At 41.0% G+C, this 22,135-nt stretch overlaps 1 protein-coding gene across 8 annotated transcripts; it reads right to left on the bottom strand.

Annotated features, from left to right (window-relative positions):
* Positions 1–3,973: 3,973 nt before the first annotated feature.
* Positions 3,974–22,037, bottom strand: C23H1orf159 (chromosome 23 C1orf159 homolog). 8 transcript variants are annotated; one of them, XM_071766823.1, is made up of 11 exons: positions 21,920–22,036; positions 20,574–20,694; positions 17,020–17,186; positions 16,799–16,887; positions 15,484–15,559; positions 13,453–13,557; positions 11,308–11,382; positions 10,542–10,676; positions 8,763–8,788; positions 8,391–8,421; positions 3,974–6,666 (listed from the first exon to the last, which is right to left on the bottom strand). In XM_071766823.1, the coding sequence occupies exons 4-11, from the start codon at positions 16,868–16,870 to the stop codon at positions 6,569–6,571; spliced, it is 618 nt and encodes a 205-aa protein (XP_071622924.1). In that variant the 5' UTR covers positions 16,871–16,887; positions 17,020–17,186; positions 20,574–20,694; positions 21,920–22,036; the 3' UTR covers positions 3,974–6,568. The 8 variants fall into 8 exon arrangements, with proteins under 8 accessions (XP_071622924.1, XP_071622923.1, XP_071622926.1 ...); XM_071766822.1 differs by having other exon boundaries at positions 17,020–17,166; XM_071766825.1 differs by having other exon boundaries at positions 17,020–17,166; positions 20,574–20,690; positions 21,920–22,009.
* Positions 22,038–22,135: the final 98 nt, after the last annotated feature.

Genomic DNA, 22,135 nt, shown 5'->3' with positions numbered 1-22,135 from the left:
ATAAAGCTGTGCTGAAAATTATTCTGCAGGGATAGAGGTCCCAAGACCTCAAGAACCTTCTGTCTCATCCATATTTCCTGCACTGCCAAGACTGATTTGTGGGTTGCTCCTCATTTGAAAGGTCCAGCCAACACCACAGGAATATGACTGCCAGTTTTGTCTTTTCTAGCATTTTTTTTTTTTTTTTTTTGTCAGCAGTAGATATGATGCAATTCAGCTGGCAGGACAGCACCATCATCATCATCACCCAAACTGCCAGATGTCCCAGCTCTGGAGGTCTGGGACAAGTCATGAGCTGAGAAGTGGCCTGGCAAACATTTCACAGCAGAGCCCTCACAGTCAATAATGATTTGGGCTTGATGGGAGTTGGCAGCAGCTGCTGATAAAAACCATTTTTCCCTCATTGTAACAGATCTAATCTCAAGTACTCTCAGTCAAGAAAGGTTCTGAACCTCACTACTGCTGGCTCATTACTCAATAGAGGAAGATAAAGTTGCATGCAAAGAAGATGGCTCCCCATAGATAATTTATTCCTAAATCACTATCTCCAGCACAATTACTGCTAAAAACATTGCTGTAGCTGTTTAAGTTCTGCCAAAAATAGTTTGAGCAGCATTTCAAATTAGCTTCATTTTGCCTGTGTGTATGTAAGAATATTTGTGTGTAGAAAGATACTTAAAATTAACTCTTTTTGTGGGTCTCCCTTTTCCTTTAAATTAGCTTCATTTTGCCTGTGTGCATAAGAATATTTATGTGTATAAAGATACTTTAAATTAACTCTTTTTGGTAGGTCTCCCTTTTCCTTTAAATTAGCTTCATTTTGCCTGTGTGTATGTGTGCATATATGAATATTTGTGTATATGAAGATACTTAAAATTAACTCTTTTTTGTGGGTCTCCCTTTTCCTTTAAATTGGCTTCATTTGGCCTGTATGTAAGAATATTTGTGTGTAGAAAGATCCTTAAAATTAACTCTTTTTGTGGGTCTCCCTTTTCCTTCAAATTAGCTTCATTTTGCCTGTGTGCATAAGAATATTTGTGTGTAGAAAGATACTTAAAATTAACTCTTTTTTGTAGGTCTCCCTTTTCCTTTAAATGAGCTTCATTTTGCCTGTATGTAAGAATATTTGTGTGTAGAAAGACACTTAAAATTAATTCCTTTTGTGGGTCTCCCTTTTCCTTTAAATTAGCTTCATTTTGCCTATGTGCATAAGAATATTTGTGTGTATAAAGATACTTAAAATTAACTCTTTTTTGTAGGTCTCCCTTTTCCTTTAAATTGGCTTCATTTTGCCTGTATGTAAGAATATTTGTGTGTAGAAAGTTACTTAAAATTAACTCCTTTTGTAGGTCTCCCTTTTCCTTACCCCCAGGGAAAGTTTCAGGCTCCATGGGGAAGCAGAGGAAATCTTCACATCACCAGGAGCACACCCAACTCTTGGTGCCACCTCCTGTCCTGTGTCACTCAGATCCTGGGGGGGCTGCAGGGTGAACACAATGAAAAAAAAAACAGAAAGCAGCAGAGTGATGTTGAAATTTGTAAGAAAAGATCAGGCTCTAAGAAAGCCCCGTTACAGAGTGGCATTTGAAGAGGACTTTTACAGGCAATGCCAGAGTTGGAATAATTTGGTGAGCACCATGGCACTGCCTGAGCATTTTGGGGAGTTTGAGCACTCCAAATGCCTGCATTCCTGTGGCAACTGGGATGGGGAAGCAGAAGAGAAGATTACAATGTGATGGATGTTAAATTGCAACCAAACAGATGACTTATTCATAAGCAACACTCATTAAAAAAAAATTATCAGTCTGACATGTCTAAAAACTAACCCTTACTATATGAGGCCTGCTAGAGAATCCAACAACCTCAGTGGTAAAGATCTAATCATCTGGAGCAAACACCTCAGAGCTGCAGTGCATCTTATTGCAACTATAATTTTAAAACACTTTGAAGACTTTACTCAGGGACATAAATCACCAGGCTCTGAAACAGGAAGTGCAATTATCAGAATAGTGCTGCTTCCATTCAGTTAGCAACAAAAATATGTCAAGGCTATTAAAGTGATAAACATTATATCATTTAGGGCTTGTTTTGTTTTTTTTTTCCCTCACCAGGGAGTGTTGAAAAGAAATGACAAAAATGCAAAGCAGCTGTAAGACATTTCAACAAACCTCAGTGTTGGCACAAGAGCAATGGAAGCAGACATCAGACATAAAGTGTATTCCTTCAAACAACCTCCAGTGACAAGCAGATTAATTCTAAGGGAGAGCAGGGCCAACTTTTGGATGTTTTCCCCAAGTTCCTATCCCCCATTCACAGCCACACTTTCCTACTGAGCTCAGCCTCTTGGAGCACTTCCCTGCAGCCACACACCACTGAATCTCCCCTCCCAGCCAGTAGAAGAGCCCCAAGCTTTTTTATCCACTTAATTTTCTCTCCTTCTCTTTCATTGTCTTTACTCATGCAACTTAAATGCCCTCCTGTGTAACTGTAGGATAAGAGTAAAAAAACCTTACTGTTCCTTTTTCCCAATTAGCACCTCATTTCCTCTATTTTTTTCCCCACTCCTCTTCAATTTCTTTAACATTCAGCCTTCAAGTCTTAAACTTGCACCCAGAATTCCAGCTGTATTTCCAAGCAATGCTCCTGAGCAGCTTTTGTCACTCAGATCTTGGGTGTGGAAGGAAAAAAAAAAAAAAAAAATCTGCAGAGAAAGATAGGAGACAACCTCAGGACACAGTTTCCAGGAACTGGAAGGGGAAGGTAGGTTGAACCTCAGGAACTCTGTTTGCACAAAGCTTTAGCACTTTTTCTAGCCAACTTCCTGCAGTTTCACACAGCAAAATGCTAAATGTCTGCAGGCACCATCATTTCTGTTGCATTCTTTATGGCTGTGGCACCAGGCTTCTGGGAGGCCTCCAGCTGGGTAACTGATTTGAGTGAAACACAAGGTTTTAGATGGAGAAACCCAAGAAATGATTCTTCCACCTCAATGCCCTCACCCTCAGCTGGTGTCATGGGGAGAGGGGACACAGCTGCTCTCAGGTGTGCAAAACACAAAGCTCAACCTGCTGCCTGTTATAAATCCACTTACTGCTCTCCCCACTTCAATTACTGCCAATTTCACCTCCTGAATTCAGTCCTAATGGCAAGGACACTCAGTACTTCCTCATCCCAAAGGCTGCTCCAGTTTGGTCTGCATGGTGGTCAAAGTCCATTTAGCTCATAAATCCACTTTTTAAGTCTTCCTCTCCCTGGGAGATAATCTTCCAGGTCCATTCCTCTTGGCACACACCACTGTCACCTTGGCTTTAACAACAAAATTTATTACTTTCCACAGTTTATGCACAGTAGGCATTAAAGCATTTGGCTTCTCCTTCCTCATCAGCATATTTCACTAAAAGCAGAATCCTTTTCCTACATCAGATTACTTCAGTTTTGTGAAAAAAAAAAAAAAAAAAAAGCTCACTGCCAAATTTAACTACTGGGATTGCAAGCCATATGGCTCAGCTCCTTATTGTGGATTGTTTTGGCAACTGAAGTTAAGAACACAAGATACATTTGCAGGCAAGAAATCCAACAAGAGTATCAAATTCCCAGGGAGGAAAGGGAAAAAAAAAATTAAAATTAAACGTAGATGAGATGAAGGGAGAACCCAGGACTATAATCTTCCCTTTAATTGATAAATCAACCTGGTTATCTCCTTTTCTAGCACATTTGCTACTGTCTAGCAGCCCCAGGTTTTTTGCTGTCTTCTTGGAATGAGATGGAAGTAAACACACACTCCTGTTACAGCTCTGTCACTTCCTGAAGTCCCATTCTCTGCTGAAGAGTCACTTGCACAGCACTCAAGGTGAGGCCATCAGGGCTGGGGCCACACAAGTTGGAACAATCAGCTACTTCAGATGATAATCTGGCTCCATTCACTCCATGCTTGAAAAGGAAACACGTGAATGATCTCCCACAGTCATTTAAAAAAAAAAAGAAAAAAGCTCAAATACATTTATTTTGGCACAATTTAAAAATATACAAAGACATTAAATATCAGGGTCCATTAAAGCCAATTTTTAAAAATAGATTTATGGATGAATTATTACTTCAGAATGAGATGGAAACCAAAACACCACATCATATATAGTTAATTTGACAGTGCAAACAAATGAGAAACTGTTTAGACCAGGAATTCACCATGTTAGCAATAACAAAAGCTGAACAGTTCTCGAAACTCAAAAAAAAAAAAAAAGTAAATACATCCACTGCATTTGCAAGTTTGCTTGGGGTAAGGAGGGCAGAAGGGAAAGGGAGAGATGTTCTTGAGAAAAACTTGACTGCAAAGTTCAGTGCTTCACATAAAATTTCAATATACACTTGAGGAGAAGGTGGGGGGTTCAGACAGACAGGGACATGATTTATCCTTCAATAATTTATGACTAGAAAGAAAACATTAGCAACTAAGCAACACAAGAATGCACTACAGTTGACAGACTCACAAGCAGAAGCTCCCTGCTTTCAAAAGGTGCAGTTTCTTGGCATTATTTGCATAGTTACTCCTTTTCCTTAGCAGTTAGGAAAATATTCAGCAACTAAGGTCAGGAAAAAAAAAAAAAAACCAACAAAACCAACTATCTCCAGACATTATTCCTACCAATGGAAAAACTACAGCAGCACAAAAAGACATCAAAATAACAAACAAAACTGCCACTGCCTGAACTTGGGACACAGAAAGCACATTTCATGTTGCAAGCTGAAGGGAGGGGCTCCAAGTGGCACTGTCTGCTGTCAGCTTTGTGCAGAATTTATCAGACAATCTTAAGTTTCTCCATACAGCAATTTGTTTTTGGGGGGGTGGGGTGGGGGTCTCTTCATTAATTGTTTTTTATCCTCAGTCTTCACCCCAGTGTGTTTGGGTGCTACAAGAGATCTCATTAACTGGTAAGGAGAGGGATAAAAGGAAATCCAACTCTGCTGAAACAGCCAGGTCTGGTCCAGAAGATAAATTTATCTCCTCCCATCACAGTTCTCATCTTTTAAGTTTTAACCACAGAGAAAAGAGAATCAAGATCAGAAGGTCTGGACTCTCCATATGGGTGTCATGGCAGCTCAAGACATTTGTGTTCCCATTTCCCTGAAGAAGAGAACCAACTGTTCCAGTTTAAGGTTCATGCTGGTGGATGCTGCTGAAGAGCTTCCAAGTAATTTAATTTTAGGAGCCCAGACCCAGAGGGGAGTGTCAGCAAAACCAAACCAGGCCACAGCAACACAGGTAGGGGAGAACACAGAAGCTGCATAGTTAGAAGTTCACATATGGTGACAGTGATGCTGCAACCAATTTAGCAACCTCAGGTTTTTTCACTCATTTCCCACTCTTCTGCCTGTTTGGCTGATTTGGTGTTCACATGGCAACAAGGAAGAAAAGTGGGTGCAGGATCATCTCAGGAAAAGAATTTTTATAGCTACTCTGATTTCCTGATGGAGTGACTACTCAGCCACACAGCTGGCATAAGACAGGCAAGAACAAGCAGCTGAGAGAGGGGGCTATTTAGGCTGGCACTTCCAACAAAGAAATCCACATTGAGCTCTGTCATAAGGTGCTGGCCTGCAGATGTCAGGCATATAAATGAAGAGCTTGCCCAAGGAAAGTCCTTATTGCATTGGCAGAAATTCACCAAACCTCTCTCCAGTTCATCTCTCTACTCACTGACACCTCTCATGGAGGCACAGCTGCCCTGCAGGAATTCTGCTCTCCCTGGATTAAGGGAAGGGAGCCAGTGGAGAGACACTTTGCAGGACAGACACAGCAGCCTATCAGTAACAAAGCCATAACAAATGGCTCTTGGTCCAAGGGCTAAGCTGAAGCCATTGGAAAAGCTTCCCAACAAATTCTCAGACTTGGGATTGGACCCATACTGACCACAGCCTTCAAAAGCACCAAGAACAACATCTGGATAGGGGGTTGATATTCACAGTTAAGAACCAGGGTCAGCTACATCATAAGCTGAAGAGGATGCTCCAGGAGGCATCATTTTTTGCTTCAGAAGGATACTTGCATGTTAAGGATTGTTATATTGTCCTAAAACATAAAGCACTGGCACTTAGTGTTAGCTTTTACAAGTGGGTCCTTCAAGCAGGTCCACATCCTTGAGTAATCCCAGGATTCTTTGTTGTCCTGCAGCACTGAGACAGCCACCTCTGGGGACACAACACATCACAACACAGGAAGAAGGAATTTGCCAAAACTAAAAGTGGGCCAAAGGAAAGGCAGGTTCTGTAAAGAGAGATTTTTCCAACACAGCATCTGTAGGAGACAAACAAAACCACAGAGCTGGAATAGTGCATTTCAAGATCACCAAAGCAGTTCAGTGAACTGGATGCAGCCTCTCAGGAGCATCTTTGCAGGAGTTCATTTCTCTGTCAACATTTGGCACAAACCCTCTGCCCGAGAGGAATTTGCCTTCCGTTTAGGTCAGCTGCTCGTGATGTTTTCCTGGCATTCAGTGGATCCAGAAAAAAAAAAAAAAAAAAAGTTTCTTCCCCACTGTGTACCCACGTTGAATCAAGGCAAGAATCAAGGCTACACGTTGCTGACCCTGGTTTCAGAAGAGGAGATGATAGCAGCAGATGCAGACGTCGTTAGCGACCGCTCTCGTCTGACATAGCGTGGCTTCCGAACTGAAAGGGTGGGCACAGAAACATCATTAGCAGCTCCTGCAGGACTCTGAAAATCATCACTTCACACCAAAACGTGCCAGCCAAAAGCTCCTGAGTCATCAGAGCCATTCTGGACCTTAAAAAAAAAACAAACCACCCCAAAAAACCCAAAGAAGCCGCAAGGCACCACCACCGAAACACAAAAAACCCCAAGGGAGAGCTGAGAGAGGCTACAAAAAAACCCAAAAAAACATTTAAACAAGCAGCCAAGAGCTTGCTAAATAGTTACTACAAACAAATTTCCATTATTTAAGTGCTCACAGCTCACTTTTCAGCCCTAACAAAAGCTTCCATAACTGGTTTTCCTATTTTAAATCGAGGCATAAATTCAGTAAGGAAAGCCCAGCTTCCCACAAGCAGCAGTGGCTGTCAGTCCAGCAGCCAGAACCAGGCTAGGATTACAACAAATCTTAAAAAAAATGAGCAAAAGTTAAAGCCAGCATTAATAAAAATTAAATTTTAATAATACAGGCTTGATTAAACAGGGCTATGCACACATAAGGTGAGACCAGAAATTTTGCAGAGCTTAGCAGGCCATTATTTCCTCATTTTTTAGAAGATTTGGTTTATCTTTAGAGTCACCACAAGTCCTGTCCCTGCCTTGTACATGAATTAAGGATAAAGATATTTTGCTGTATTACCCTGGAGAAAGAAATCCACTTTCCTAGTCTAAATTAATTTTTCATATAGATACAAAAATTTCTCTCATTTGCAAAATATAACCTTTACTACCTACTTACTTGCAAATGTTGTTACATGGTCAGAGTCATTTACAAGAAAGCCTTGATTTGATTAAATGTAATCCATTGCCCTTTAAAATACATATTTTGGAAGAGTCCTATTTAAATATTTCATGCTTTATTAGGCTCTCACTGGCTCATTAATAATGAAAGAACAGCATGTGCTATTTCCTAGAAGTAACACAAATTTAGAGGCATAACAAAAAGCAATTTTTTTCCCTTGAATTACCAAGATCTGGTCTAAACCAGTGGATTAAAGCAGGAATTTCTCAGTAATGTTATAGGCTGAAATTATGAAAAATTAGAGAGGAAAACTGACACAAGCTCATTAGATGAAATCTTCCCCAATAAATACATTTCTGCCTGAGTTTCACATTTATTAAAAACCCACACTGTGAAAGAAAGCCAACCTACAAGCACCCCTCACACACAAAACAGTGTATTCCAAACAGTCTGTGTTACTTGAAGCTGATGAGCTTCAAATCAGGAAGCCTGAAAATGAGTCAGTCTGGCATTGTCAAGAAGACTCCAATCCTGAAAATGGGTCCCAGGCTGAATAATTTAATTTTTGAGCACTTATGAATAAAAAAAACCCCCACTGCATTTACTGGTAAGATTTCTCTAATAGGACAGAGAAGTTAAAAATCTAGTTTAGGGGCTGTCAAAGATCTATTTTTAACAAAGTATTCCATCAATACTGTCTGCCTCTGTTAATTAAAGCAATAAATCCTATCAAAGAGATTTGTAGGACAGATTTCATTGGATTTCTGTCCCCTCAACAGATTCCACTTTTATTCCAGGCTTTACAAGTCATTGTTTTGGCTGTGTGTTCTTAGCATACCCATTTTGAGCTAGTTTGCCTGCTTTTGAGTAAAGGAGATGCACCAGAGTGAAGCCAACAAGTAAAATACTTGTAGCAGCAAGACCCAGAGAACAGTTCCTCACCTGAAGAAGCTGGGGGAGGTATCATGGATGCCTGCATGACAAAAGAATGATCACATCAAACACAGCACCTTTTGTCTTAAGTCTTTCATTTAAAAATACAGAAACATTTCAGAGTTCCAATTATATTTATTGTGTCAACCATGTTTCTTGGAAAAATCAAGTTGAGAGAATCCATACTGGCAGTGCCCATATTTCACTATTTTCCCTCCCAAGTTTGGACAAAGAACCCCCAAACACCTTTTATTTATTTTCCTGTCAGTCTCAGACATCAAATTAAGTAGCTTCCTAATGAAGTATTAAAACTTCATCAAGTTATTGATTACTTGATGTTTGTACTTGCTTGTTCCTATTGCCAGGGCAGAATTTACTTACAGTTTCACTAGGCTGAAGAACAGATGCTAGAAGAGAGAGAAAAAGAGAGTATAACCTATAACCATCATTAATCTAGAAGACTGGAACAGCTAGTTTTCTAAAATATTCATGCAACAGAACAGTTCTATTGTTATAAAAATTGTTTTATCACAAAGATTACCAAAACATTCAGAAAACCCATTAGTAGAATACATCCCCTGCAAGACTCTTTTCAAGAGCAGGGATAAAGGGTTGCAAAAGGTCTCCAAGAAGGACTTATTTTGCTTTCCAAGAAGGCAGCCACAGCAGTCTGTCTTTAGTATGAAGAAGCTTCACCAGGAAAAGTGGCCCTCTGAGCCAGAAAAAGGCAGGGCAAGGAGAAAATAGTTGAGCAGTGAAAGATGCAAGCCCTTTATAGAAGAGGTTGCTGCCCTTACTGAGCACATGATAAGTCATCATTCAGGCAGAATGAAAGGTGATAATAGGCCAGAGAAATGTTTCTAATGCTTCTCCTTCAAATCAAGGCTTTGGACCAGAGGGAACTACCAGTGCAAAATGCAGGAGTGAGCCCAGCATCACTGAAGCTTCTGCAGAGAGCTGGTGTCCAGCCAGCTGGGAAATGTCACAGCAGGACAGCTCTTGACCTACTTAAAAACTGAAGTAGCAACCTAAAGCAATCACAAACCACTGAAACCTTTAGGTTAGGAGTGTAGCTGTTCCTGTGGCACCTATTGTTCCATGAAATTGTACCACAGAGAGTGGGAATGTGATGTTCCATGAAGTTACCATGACTAGAGACACCATTCCTAGCCAAATGGTGGGATTGTGTTGCTCTACCCACAGCCTTTTTGCTCTTCTTAAGCTAATTTCTCTTGTGACAGCCTAGCTTGAGCTTGGCCCTGGAAGACAGGGGTGAAAATAACAGGAGGTCTATTTGTTTAGCAAGCCCAGCCAGTAAACAGCTTGCTTTCAGCAGAAGGAGCTCTAACACAGCAAATGCTGTGCCAGACGTTGTCATGGGAATCACTCAGAGACTGCACAGCAGGGGTGAGCCAGAGTCACAGCCCAGCCTGGGTGTCAAAGCTAAACAGAGACATCACCTGCCACAGGATTCCATTACCCAAAAAACCCCCAAAAGCAAAGGGGTGTTTGCTTTAAAAAAAAAAAAAAATAAAAAAAATTCAAACCCAAAAATCAGGGAGTTGGCTCTTCCAAGCCCTGAGGGCAAATAGAGCTGAAGGGGCAAGGATGAGGGACCTCAAATTCTATTCCCCTTCTGCTGCTGGTGACACAATCATGGGGACTGCACTGCCCTTTGGTAGCATAGTTTCCTTCTCCCTAACCCAAGAATAAACAGGTTTTGTAAGGTATCATAAGTGTCTGGCATTTTGTGTGCTGGAATAAACCAGTATTATTAAGTCCTAACAAACTGCCCTGTGTGCAAAAAAGGATTGACTTTATTTTTATTTAGATAATATTCAGTGCCAAGTAATGGCAAGTACTGCACTCTGGCAAATCCTTCAAAGCTACAAAAAACAAATTTCTGATTTAGTGAGATATTGTGCAACATGCACCTAAGCACACTGAGAGTGAGAACAGACATGCTCTGCACTTCCAGGAAAACAGGATACTGCAAACACAGCCCAGGAGAAAATTTTTCACCTGGATGATCAAAAGAGAGAGCAGCAGTAGCTACATTAAGACAGAACATTGCCATGAAGAAATGTAAAAGGTTTTAAGTGAGGAAAGTCAGCACAGCCAAAGCTGTGGAGATGAAATGAACAATTAGAGGTATTTTACCTTTGTTTCTTCTGTAGAAAACATTAGGAAGTTTATTGGCACGTTTGAGGTAGAAGAAAGAAGCAACTGAGAGAACCAGGAATAAGCTGATGAAAAATGTCCCTAAGATGAGAGAGGCTGCTACTTCAGGACCCCCTGTGCAAGAAAAAAATTATAAATACAAAAGAGAGATAAAAGGCTATTATTAATTAGAAAACTCCTCTAGTAGAAGCATTAAAAAAAAAAAAAGATAATGACCAACTTCCATAGGACAAAAAAGTGGGTTTGTGATTGGTTTTTGTGGGTTTTTGGGTTGGTTTTTTTTTTTAACATCCAGACAGACCTCACTGAAGCATTTGCAAAGATCTCTGAATACTCATTTCATTCTCTGAACCACTTCCCCAGCCTCACATGCCAAGTGCCAGAAAAGCCATAGTCTCTACTTTCCTGAAGACAGCCAGATTTTCAATCCATCATTCTGTTTCTTTTATTGAGCTTTCAAAACCAGTGCTTGGGGGCATTCCACTCTGGACCAGAAACTTCTGACTCATTAGGACAAGATGAAAAGAACCATTCAGTAAAAACACAGTTACCTCAAAATTCAGCTCCAAGTCTGAGAAAAGATTCTTGGTGAGAATAAACTAGAAAAAGTTGGCTGATTATGGTTAGTATAAAAACTATGCTGCAGAAAAACATATTTTACAACTTGTTTCAGACATCACATCACAAAGGGTTGTAAGTTACAATAAGCAGAGCCTGCACTGAGTAGCTACACCCATTCACTCACCTATGTTCTGTATGAAAGGAGTTACAGTGCTCATATTCATTTGGAAATTCAGTCCTCTGAATTCCTCATTCCTAGCTGGAAGAAAAAAAGAATTTCTTTTAAATGAAAATATGACAAAAACTACAGATTTGTTGAAAATCTTAGTAAAAGGTTATTCCATTTCTAGGTAATTGTTTGAAATTGGGTATGAATCCTGATTTCTGCCATGAAAAAGTCAATCTTTGTATCACTTTGTGGCTTTCAAAACAGGAAGCAAACAAGCATCACCATATTTTGTCCAAAAAAATAACTCACAAGCACATTTCCCAGAAACTTACATCAAGTTCTCTCTTCCATTTAGAAACATTAACAAGGAATTGAACAATTCTCACCTCTCAGACAAAGCACAAGTAGAAAATTAATCCACCCTTCTTAATAGAGATTTTTCAAGGGACTCAAGTGTAGTCTGAGCTCTTTTGTGAAGAAGTCCCTGGCAAATGTGCCCACAGCAAATGCCTTTCTCTTACAGCAGAGATTAAAGCAGCCACAAAAGTCAGTATTCACTGGATGTTTGACACAGGTCCTACCCTGTAAGTTTCATCATTTTGATGTTTAGCACTGTTCTTTTTTATTTTCAAAAACTTACACAGGGCTGTGTGATTTATTTTGTTTTTTGGATGTTGCATTTGGCCTCACAGATTAGGTACTCTAATACATAACAAGATTTTATTTATTCCCCCCCCCTAGGCCCTCAGCTCTGGAATGGTTCCAGTTTGCACAGTTCCTGCAAACTAAATCTCAACATTTTCATAATGTGTTGCATGTTCAAAAGCTGAAAGTTTAATTTAGGATTTTGGAAAAAGTTGAAGGGAGGGAGGGAAAAGAAAAGTCTACACCCCTTTGAGCAGCCTTCATGGACCATGCAGGCAAGAAGAGATCTCAGTGTCAAAAATCAGCCATTGTTTGACACAGGTCCTACCCTGTAATTTTCACATTTTGATGTTTAGCACTGTTCTTTTTTATTTTCAAGAACTTACACTGGGCTGTGTGATTTTTTTTTTTTTAATGTTGCATTTGGCCTCACAGATTAGGTACTCTAATACATAACAAGATTTTTTTTTATTCCCCCCCCAGGCCCTCAGCTCTGGAATGGTTCCACAGCACTCTGCACAGTTCCTGCAAACTAAATCTCAACATTTTCATAATGTGTTGCATGTTCAAAAGCTGAAAGTTTAATTTAGGATTTTGGAAAAAGTTGAAGGGAGGGAGGGAGGGAAAAGAAAAGAAAAGTCTACACCCCTTTGAGCAGCCTTCATGGACCATGCAAGCAAGAAGAGCTCTCAGTGTCAAAAATCAGCCATTGTTTGACACAGGTCCTACCCTGTAATTTTCACATTTTGATGTTTAGCACTGTTCTTTTTTATTTTCAAAAACTTACACTGGGCTGTGTGATTTTTTTTTTTTATGTTGCATTAGGCTTCACAGATTAGGTACTCTAATACATAATAAGATTTTTTTTATTCCCCCCCAGGCCCTCAGCTCTGGAATGGTTCCAGTTTGCACAGTTCCTGCAAACCAAATCTCAACATTTTCATAATGTGTTGCATGTCCAAAAGCTGAAAGTTGTAATTTAGGATTTTGGAAAAAGTTGAAGGGAGGGAGGGAGGGAAAAGAAAAAAAAGGTCTACACCCCTTTGAGCAGCCTTCATGGACCATGCAGGCAAGAAGAGATCTCAGTGTCAAAAATCAGCCATTGTTTGACACAGGTCCTACCCTGTAAGTTCCACATTTTGATGTTTAGCACTGTTCTTTTTTATTTTCAAAAACTTACACTGGGCTGTGTGATTTTTTTTTTTTTAATGTTGCATTTGGCTTCACAGATTAGGTACTCTAATACATAACAAGATTTTATTTATTCCCCCCCAGGCCCTCAGCTCTGGAATGGTTCCACAGCACTCTGCACAGTTCCTGCAAACCAAATCTCAACATTTTCATGTGTTGAATGTTCAAAAGCTGAAAGTTGTAATTTAGGATTTTGGAAAAAGTTGAAGGGAGGGAAAAGAAAAGTCTACACCCCTTTGAGCAGTCTTCATGGACCATGCAGGCAAGAAGAGATCTCAGTGTCAAAAAGCAGCCCTCAGGATAAAGGAATGGTAAAGAACTCACTATTTCTGCATTCAGTCAGATTGGAAACAGATGAAACAGGAAGAGTTTCATTTTTGCACCTAATGCAGCTGCTGCTGCCATCCTCATTCCATCTTCTGTAACAACCTGCATAAGAATAAGATGTACAAAGGCTTGCAAACAAACAAAAAAAAAAAACCATACCGAAGATCTTGCCAGGTCTGCAAAAAGAGGCAGAGGCAACAGCAATTCTCTCTGTTTAGTCTACTGGTTACAAACACCTCCTGCCTCCTATTATATGACACAAGTTGAGAGGATATAACCTTTCAAGAGGCAAAGCAGTAGAATGAGTTACAAGCAAACAACTCCCAGAGGGCAATTTCAACACAGCTCCATTCACAGCTTTACACATTTTAGCTCAGAGAAAAATGGGAAGTGTCTAACAACCTGTGACTACCCACAGCAATGCTCAAAAAGCTGCAGAATTTTACTGTTTATTTTCAGAGGCTGGTACATGGCTGAAACAAAAGCAATGCCACTTGCACTTCACTACTGCCTACTGAAAACAGAAGTGGGCAGGGACAAGGAACCAAAGAATGTATTTGGATGATAAAAAAATAAAAAATAAAAAATGCTGGTGTCCCTACAAATCCTGCCACAGCACAGCTTTTTTAACATGCTTCAGTCCTTTCAATATTGGATTATTTGTTCCACTTAAACACCCTCTTCCCAAGCCTGTTTAAACTACCCTGTGACAGATGGCAAGTGTTTTGTATCAGTCACCCCACGGAGCAGGCTGGAAACTGATTAAACTTTCATCCTGGCCTATGTCTTGGGTGTTCAAACCTCCCAGTTTCTGTTTAAACACACATGCTGTTGTCTCTTTGTTAAGGAAAAAATATTTAGGGCACATCTTCAAGGACAACTTTATTTAATACAATAAAGCTCTGGTGGTTTCACTTGAGGCTTAGACTTGAGACATGAAGATTAGGAGGATATTCATATTAGATCCTATTACAGTCTCCATTTAAAGGAAAAAGACTTATTGTGCTGGTTAAAATCCAGTTGGAGAGAGCCTTGAGCCAAACTGGTATCAATTATCCCATAAAGCAAACCATTAGCAAGGTGCTGATTTGAAAGCAGCTCTTGCCTTAGAGAGAAGCAGCACTTGGGATGCCCACAGTAATAAATCACATCTGACATTTCAGCTAAAAAACCAGACCCCACACAAGGGCCAAGACTTCCTACAGTAACAGGAAGGAAGCACCAAAGCACTTTTATCTGACCCAAAGATATTGGTAAATTATCAGTTTACAGTAAGATTGAAGAGACCAGAATCCCATAGCTCAGAGACAATTGTTCATGCTCCATCTTGGAGAATTTAGAAGCAGAAATAAATGCATTAAATGAAGGAGCAGTTTGAGAAGCTAACAAAGCAGTAAAAATAGGCTTCAAATGTTTTAAAATCACAAGGAGATGGCTAAAACCAGAAGTGGAGCCCAGTTTTCTTGTTGTTTCTTGTTTTTCTCTCGTTCCTGTGGGCTCTGCAACCCTTTTGCCCACTTTCACTCCTTGATTTTAAATAAAACAGCATTCCAAAAAATGGAATTTTTTTTCTTTTGCTGCTGCTGGAGAGTGACAGGAGTTTAACTCCACTTAGAAGAAAACAACTCTATAGATGTGGCCCAAGGAAGAATGAAGCATTCTGTACTAACAAGACAATACTGAAATTATTCTTAATGCTCCCTCAGACAGGCATTACAGCCTTGCTGCTTTTTCTGCTGATTATATGGGCTTTTAAGCATTCACAGTAGCATTTGCATAATCCAACAGCACACTAAATAAAAAAAAAAATATGAAAAAAACCTTATTAATAGCTGTCTATTCTCCTTACCATGCAAGAAGAACACTTATAAGCCATAAGCAGCATTACCTCTGCATAGAGAGGACAGAATTCAACATGTACCTCCAGTAATTAGTTTGGTTCCACTCCCCAGTTAATCAGGTGCTGTATTTTGGGGTTAACTTTATTAAACCCAAACTGGAATTTTATTAACCAATGACACACTGTACCTGGACTGCACTGGTTGTTTACTGGGCAGGATCTGTTTGAATCCAACATATCCACACAGCATTCTGATTCTGAAACCTAAAAAAAAAGAAATTACAGCACATTGCAGATGTTCTTAAGTTCACTAAAATGCTTCAGCAAAAATAAAACACAGACAACATACAGGACTAAGGACTAACCACAGCTAAAACTTTTTCTTCTGCTTTAAACACCCTCACAAGCAGATAACAATCTCAGGCTAATTTTGACCTGCCAGCTGCTCCCCAGACTAATGCTTTGAGAGCAAATGCACACTCTGCTGCTGACGTTGGACAAAGCCTCAGAAAACTGCTTTAAATAATTATTAAATAATTATTAAATTCTTCAGTGAAGCAGAGTTTAGAGGGGAGTCATCCTGCAGACAGCACCACACAAATGCCCTGACAGAGTGGCTCAAAAATACTTCTGGCAAAACCCACTTTTCACTGAATGCCCAAATTGCCAACATCTACATCCAGCAGAGCAATCCAGGAGAACAACAGAAGTTTCTTCCTTCAGCATTTAATGTAAGATAAAAATTTTTTTTAAAAAATCCCATATCCTGAAAGCAGTTTATTTTTAGTTTGTTTACATAAAGTTTCCAAATAATTTACAAATGACAACAAGCTGTGCCATAAGTTTAGAGATAAATGGCTGCTAGAAACTCCTTGGTTCTTTTGATAGATGACAGTAACATCCCATAATAGACTTGAGCATATCCACTCTCTGAAGCTGTACAAGAAACATGTCATAAAACTTTCATGCCTTTCAAAGTTTTGCAGGTAGATTTCCCTCAAGAATACAGCAACTCAAATCAGTCTTAAAAAGGGCTGAAGGATTCTTGGTCAAAAGTGCCAAGATTTGATCTATATTCCATATATCTATACATTAAATATACCTAACAGGTAACAGGCACTATGCTTCTGCTCATCAACCAAACCCATCAAATCCAGGAGTGACAATTATCATAATTATCAGGAAAAATGGTTGGGATTGTCCAAACAGACCTGAGCTGGCTGGCTTTACACTATTAGTGCATCATGGGGAGGCAGACTGCAGCAAAGAACCAGGAGATTTATAGATAAAACATCTCAAATCAGCTTCAGGACAAAGTTTTTTTGGTTGAACTCTCCTGCAAGCCCAGCAAACTGACCTGCTGTGAGAGTTCAGTTCTGAGTTCTAGCAGTGCAGGCTGTATCTGTGCAATTAAAAAGCCTTTAACTGCAATGTGAGAGGAAAACAATCTGATCCTGCTGTATTTATAGCACCTGGCATGAGAAAAAGCCCTCAAGTACCTACCAAACTTTCAGTAGACTTGCTGGCAACTTCTGCTACAAGTCTAGTGAGGAGAAGGACATATGGCACCTCCATGCCCAGCAAAGACACAGCTCTAAATAACAGAGAAATCAGAATGCCTTATTAATGAGAGAGAAGTTACACTTTCCCTTTGTTAAGGAACTTCTGCCAACGCATTCCTTTTATTCAAAAGCAAATTAAAGATGCTGGGGGGAAGGACTTACCTTGGTTAAAGACACAAATTTGAGGCTTTTCCCTCCAGCTGCAGAGGGCAGGTTGCTGGCTATGGCAGACAGTGGTTGCTAAGAAACAAGGAGCCTTATCAGTCTGCTCCAAACTGGGCCACGCAGAGACTATTCCACACCCAGGATCTAAAAAATCAATGTGATTGCTATAGAACAGTTACTGCCTGGCACCACCACTGATAAGCTTCCCCACAGCTCCAGACTCCTCTGGCTGCAGCATTGAGCTGTGAGGGATTTGTATCAGGACAGAGAGCACACACCACTTGGAAAAGGCAATACTGCAATTAATTTCTCTCCTGACAGCACGGTCATGAAGCATTAATGAAGCCTCTATGCTAATAAGCAGAATTTCTCAATTGCCTGAGAACAGCCCACCTCAGTCTGGAAGAGGATTCTGGGGACAGTGAGCTACAAATCTTGCTTTTTTCCCCCTCCACTTTTGCCACACATAACAAAGAAATTCCACATTTATTGCATTCAATTGTTTGGATAAACTAAAAAGTGCTACATCATGCTTGAGCTGCCTTGTTCAGACACTCCCTGTGTCAACAGTACAACATCTGCCTATTCTCTAGTCAATAAAATGTTGGAAGCTACATCCAGCTCTTAAACCCTGCAGTACCTGCAGCTTAGGAGCTTTAGGAAAACATAATATTTCATAACAAAAATAAAAAAAGAGGGGGAGAGACAAGGCCCTCGAACCAGAGATTAATAAAAGGAAACTGTCCAAATGAAAACCTTCAACTCCAGGGGGAAACTCCTTCAGTGACTCATTTCCCAAACTGAAATTTGTTACTATTTTTTGTTACATGAAAATCCAGTGGATGAGTTTTAAATGACTGCGAAGTAGGTATGGTGACCCTTGGCAAGAAAAAAAACCTCAGCAGTTTCTGAAGAAAAAAACGGAGCAGTTCCTATGATTAATTTCCTTTCAGCTTTTAAAAATCACACATAGGCTGCTGCCTCAACTTGAAAACACAGATTAGTTCAGCCTGGTGGGAAAACTTTTTATTATCATCCCCTGCTATCAGCTGAAAGCTCCAAGACTGAGGACTGAAAAAGCCTGAAAGCCAAACTCCAGGATTAACATCACAACTCATTTGTAGAGTTGGTGAGGAGGGGGGCAGAGCAGGAAAAGCCTCCACTGCCACACCTGCTGTGAGAAGCATGAGAGTGGATATCAAGTCTTTCAGTGTCAAGTTATTTTATCAGCTCCCCTTTCCACATCACAAATAAAATGATCCCTCCACTGAAATGAAAAAGCAGCAGTTGGTACCCAGGCACTGGGTGTGTGGTGCTGGCTGGCAGAGGCAGCTGATGAGCTGAGCTGCTGGGTTTCTCAGAATGAGAGAGAGAGGAATGGGGAAAATTCACATGGATTTTGGCAGTTTCCACAGCTGCTGGGAAGTGAGGGCATAGCTGGAAACAGCAGGGAAAGTTCAGCTTTGGGAATATAATTCAAGGTTGGAAAGACTTGGTTGTACTCTACAGAAATTCCTGACTTAAGAACTTGAATATTATTTTTTCAACAATACTTGAGGTAAGAAAATACCTCAAAATGAAAAGAAAAACAACAACAAAAAAAAGTGAAGTCTTTTCAGAAGATGAAAGACAACCTTTCTAGAGGGCAGGATGTGCCTCCAAAAGGCAAGAACACCCAACCCACAGCTCTGATGGTGACAGTTTCTTCTTGAGCACATTTGAGCAGAGCAGAAGCTCCTTATGACTCAGGAACTGATGCAAGAATTGAGCTGCTCTAGTTTGTGTCAGAGCTTTCCACTTGTCTGTAACAGTATATGGCTACTTGGGTAAAATGCTATGAATAATTCTGGTTTAGATCACATTGGTTGTAACTTTAATAGGCACATTTAACCTTTTGAAACCAGGGGGGTTTCTTTTTATGTCTTTCTGTTGCAGTAGAAGTTGAATAACAGCTTCAGGGTGGTTCAGGGCAGTCCAGCAGAGATTAATGTTAAAAAAAAAAACAACAAAAAAACCCACCTCAGGATGGGCATTGAATGGATGCATTTTAAATAAATAGATACAGAGTTGGCTTTATTACCTATCAGTTTTCTACACTCTACCTTCAGAAAGGAAATACTGCTTTTTGCCTGAAGAAGACTCCCCCTGGGGAAAACAGGCTTAGTGAAGACATTTCCTGATAAATTCTTCAGTTTTGATGCTATGCATAGATTTGTGTCAATACCTGATTGTTATAATATCAGTAAATACTAAGAAAAAGCAGGTGAAAAGGGTGTTTGCTTACACAAAGATCTAGAAAAACACTTACTTTCAAAACCAAGTCAGACTAAAACCACACACATTTGTGAAACCAACCACTTCTAACTGCCAGATCTTCCTCTTTGAGGATGCAAACAGCCACACAGGAAAAGTTCAGCCTTGGTTGTGCTTCCAAACCCCAAATAAAGGAAGAGAGGGACCAACAACACTCTTGCTTTTATGAGCAGATATTTGTCCACAGCCACCAGTGATTCTAACAAAGTAGAACATGTGCCCTGCAGCTGTTCCAGCTGAAAGAGGACATGAGATCTATTTGCCCTCAAATCATCAGCCAATATTTTTTATTTCTGTGAGAGAGAGACAGTATCTAAGCTTTAAATACAGATATATTTTGTTGTTTGCCTGCTTGCTTTTTTGATTGAACCAGTTTTCACTGCAGGAAAAGGAAAACAGATATGAAGAAGCTGCCTTAAAGCTTCCCAACGTGACATTTGTTACATTTACTCAATTTCCAGTTCACTCCAGGTCCCAGAATGACTTCCTCACATCCTGCTGGATTCTCCACCAGCCAGTAAAAATTAGAAGCCTATAAATATAATAGGCCTGATTTGGACTGATCAGGATCAGACACTCACAGCATCACAATTTACAAGCCCATGGAATATGCTTCATGTTTGACAGAGCCTTTGGATTATTTTAAAAATAAAAACCTAAAAATAATTAAAAAAAAAAAGATAATATCATGCACAAAGTGGAGCCCAAATTAGGAAATATTTATGCTCAAGATACCAACAGCTTTGTGAACACAGACATTTTAATTAAAATAAGCATTTCACACCAGAGTTCCACGTTTGAAACAAACCTCAAATCACTGTCAGCTCAGGATCCTGAAGTGCCACAATACACATCAGCTAAACCCATCAAGATTCACTAAGTGAATTCTTCCTCTTGTTGCTTTTCAAAAGGAATGCAAATAATTCATGAGCACCAGGCACTAGGCAGCTTTTTCCTCCCACTCCTGGAAGTAAGTGTTCTTTAATTCATCTTTTATGTCTATATTTTCCATACCTATAGCTGTCTATCTATTATTCCTGTTGTATTATCAGGGATCTTTCTTGGCTAAACTTCAGGTGATTTTATAATTATAATTGTTTGAAACTACAGCCAACTCAGCCCCACTGCCAAAGGCTTCCAAATCCTAATGTGACTTTGACTTAATCATAATAAACCAGAAAAGTCAAAATGCAGCCTCACAAACCCCAGACTTGTTAAAGGCCTAAATTTGCACTCACCAGCTCCTTCAGAGGCAGGGGCTGGAGCACTGCATCTTCCTCAGCTCCCACTGAGCACTTGTGGTATGTGGTTTACTGCTGATTTCCCCTTGGTGCTTCAACTGTTTCACAAGAAACCTGCCTGGCAGAAGAACAGATAAGGGTTTTGCTTACAACAACCTCTTTATAAATTAAAGCTGAAGGAGGACTTGTTCTTCCAGCTTTCCTTACATGCACCCACAAAACAAACTGCTATCTTTCCCTTTCCATCAAAAGGGATTATGCAAGAGGCCAGCAACCAACAATTAAAAACACACACCTCAAGACAATGAAGGCAGCTACTTGAAGTTGGGTCTTGCTTCAGAAGCAAGCCTGGAATGTGCCTGGAGCAAACACCAGCATTTACAGTTGTATGGTTCACAAAAATTTGGTAAAAACACATTTTGCAAAAAAAACCCAAAGCCTTAAACACTCAGAGCAGAAATGAAAACTGGGGCAATTTGGATGTCAATAGCATAATTATACACGGCAGGGATAAAGGTTTTGTAAACATATGCATGGACTGTTTAGGGTTGGTTTGGTTTTTTTTCCCCCCTAAATGGTGAAATGAAAACCTGTTATTGAGGTGTCTATCTGCTTGAAGTTTATCCAGAAAAAAACCCCAGACACACACCTCTCAAACCAAACAAACCCCACAAACCAAACCCCCACAACCCTAAAAAAAAGTCTCACACTGCCAAAAACTGGAATATCGTGAAACGGTGTCTTAGGAGAAAAAAAAAGGAAAAGTTTTACTTAACCACGAGAAAGAGGGTTCGTTTCCAAACACCTCCTGAGCACACCTCACCTCCAGGGAAAAGGATCCAAACCTCCTTGAAGAAGCTGGGCGAGGAGGAGGAAGGAGGGAGCGACCCTTCCTCCCTCCGCTTTCCCCTGCGGGACACCCCCTGCCCGCTGCCGCCCTCCCTCAGGCCGGGCCTGGGGGGTCAGGGGCTGTCGGGGGTGATGAACGCGTCCTCCCCTCCCCTTAAGGACAATCCCCCCACCCGGGGAAGACCCCCAAGACCCCTCCCCACCCACCGCCTCCTCCCCACAGCGGGACAAGGGGAGGAAAAGCCCTGGACGGCGGGCGGCGGCCTGGCAGGGCTGAGCGGGCCCGTTGCCGCCCGCAGCCTCCCCTGAGGGGGCAGCGCAGCCCTCTCCGCCTCACCCCACCTGCCCGCCGGCGCCTCACACACCCCGAACAATGGGGAAACGCCCGGGGGCTCCTCACCCACCCAAGGGAGGAGCCTCCACCTTCCTCCCTTCCCTCCCGCTCCTCCGCCGGCTGAGGGGTCCCAGCCGCGTCCCCCCCGCCACCTCCTCACCTGAGGAAACCCCCTCGGGCAGCACCGGCGGCAGGTTCCCTTTCGTACCCCCCGCCCTCAGGCGGTGCCCTGCCCGCTCCGCCCCGCGGCACCCTGGGAGTTGTAGTTTTCCTGCCGCCCCCTGGCAGGGCGCTTCGGCCGAACCACGCGTCCCCTCAGGACCACAAGTCCCAGCAACCCCCGCGCCCCGCCCTACCTGCGCCCTCCTCCTCCCCG

The sequence above is a fragment of the Heliangelus exortis genome, chromosome 23, assembly GCF_036169615.1.
Source record: "Heliangelus exortis chromosome 23, bHelExo1.hap1, whole genome shotgun sequence".
In the NCBI taxonomy this organism is placed as follows: Eukaryota; Metazoa; Chordata; class Aves; order Apodiformes; family Trochilidae; genus Heliangelus; species Heliangelus exortis.
Note: the sequence above shows the minus strand (reverse complement) of the source record. Positions and strands in the feature narration are given on the sequence as shown.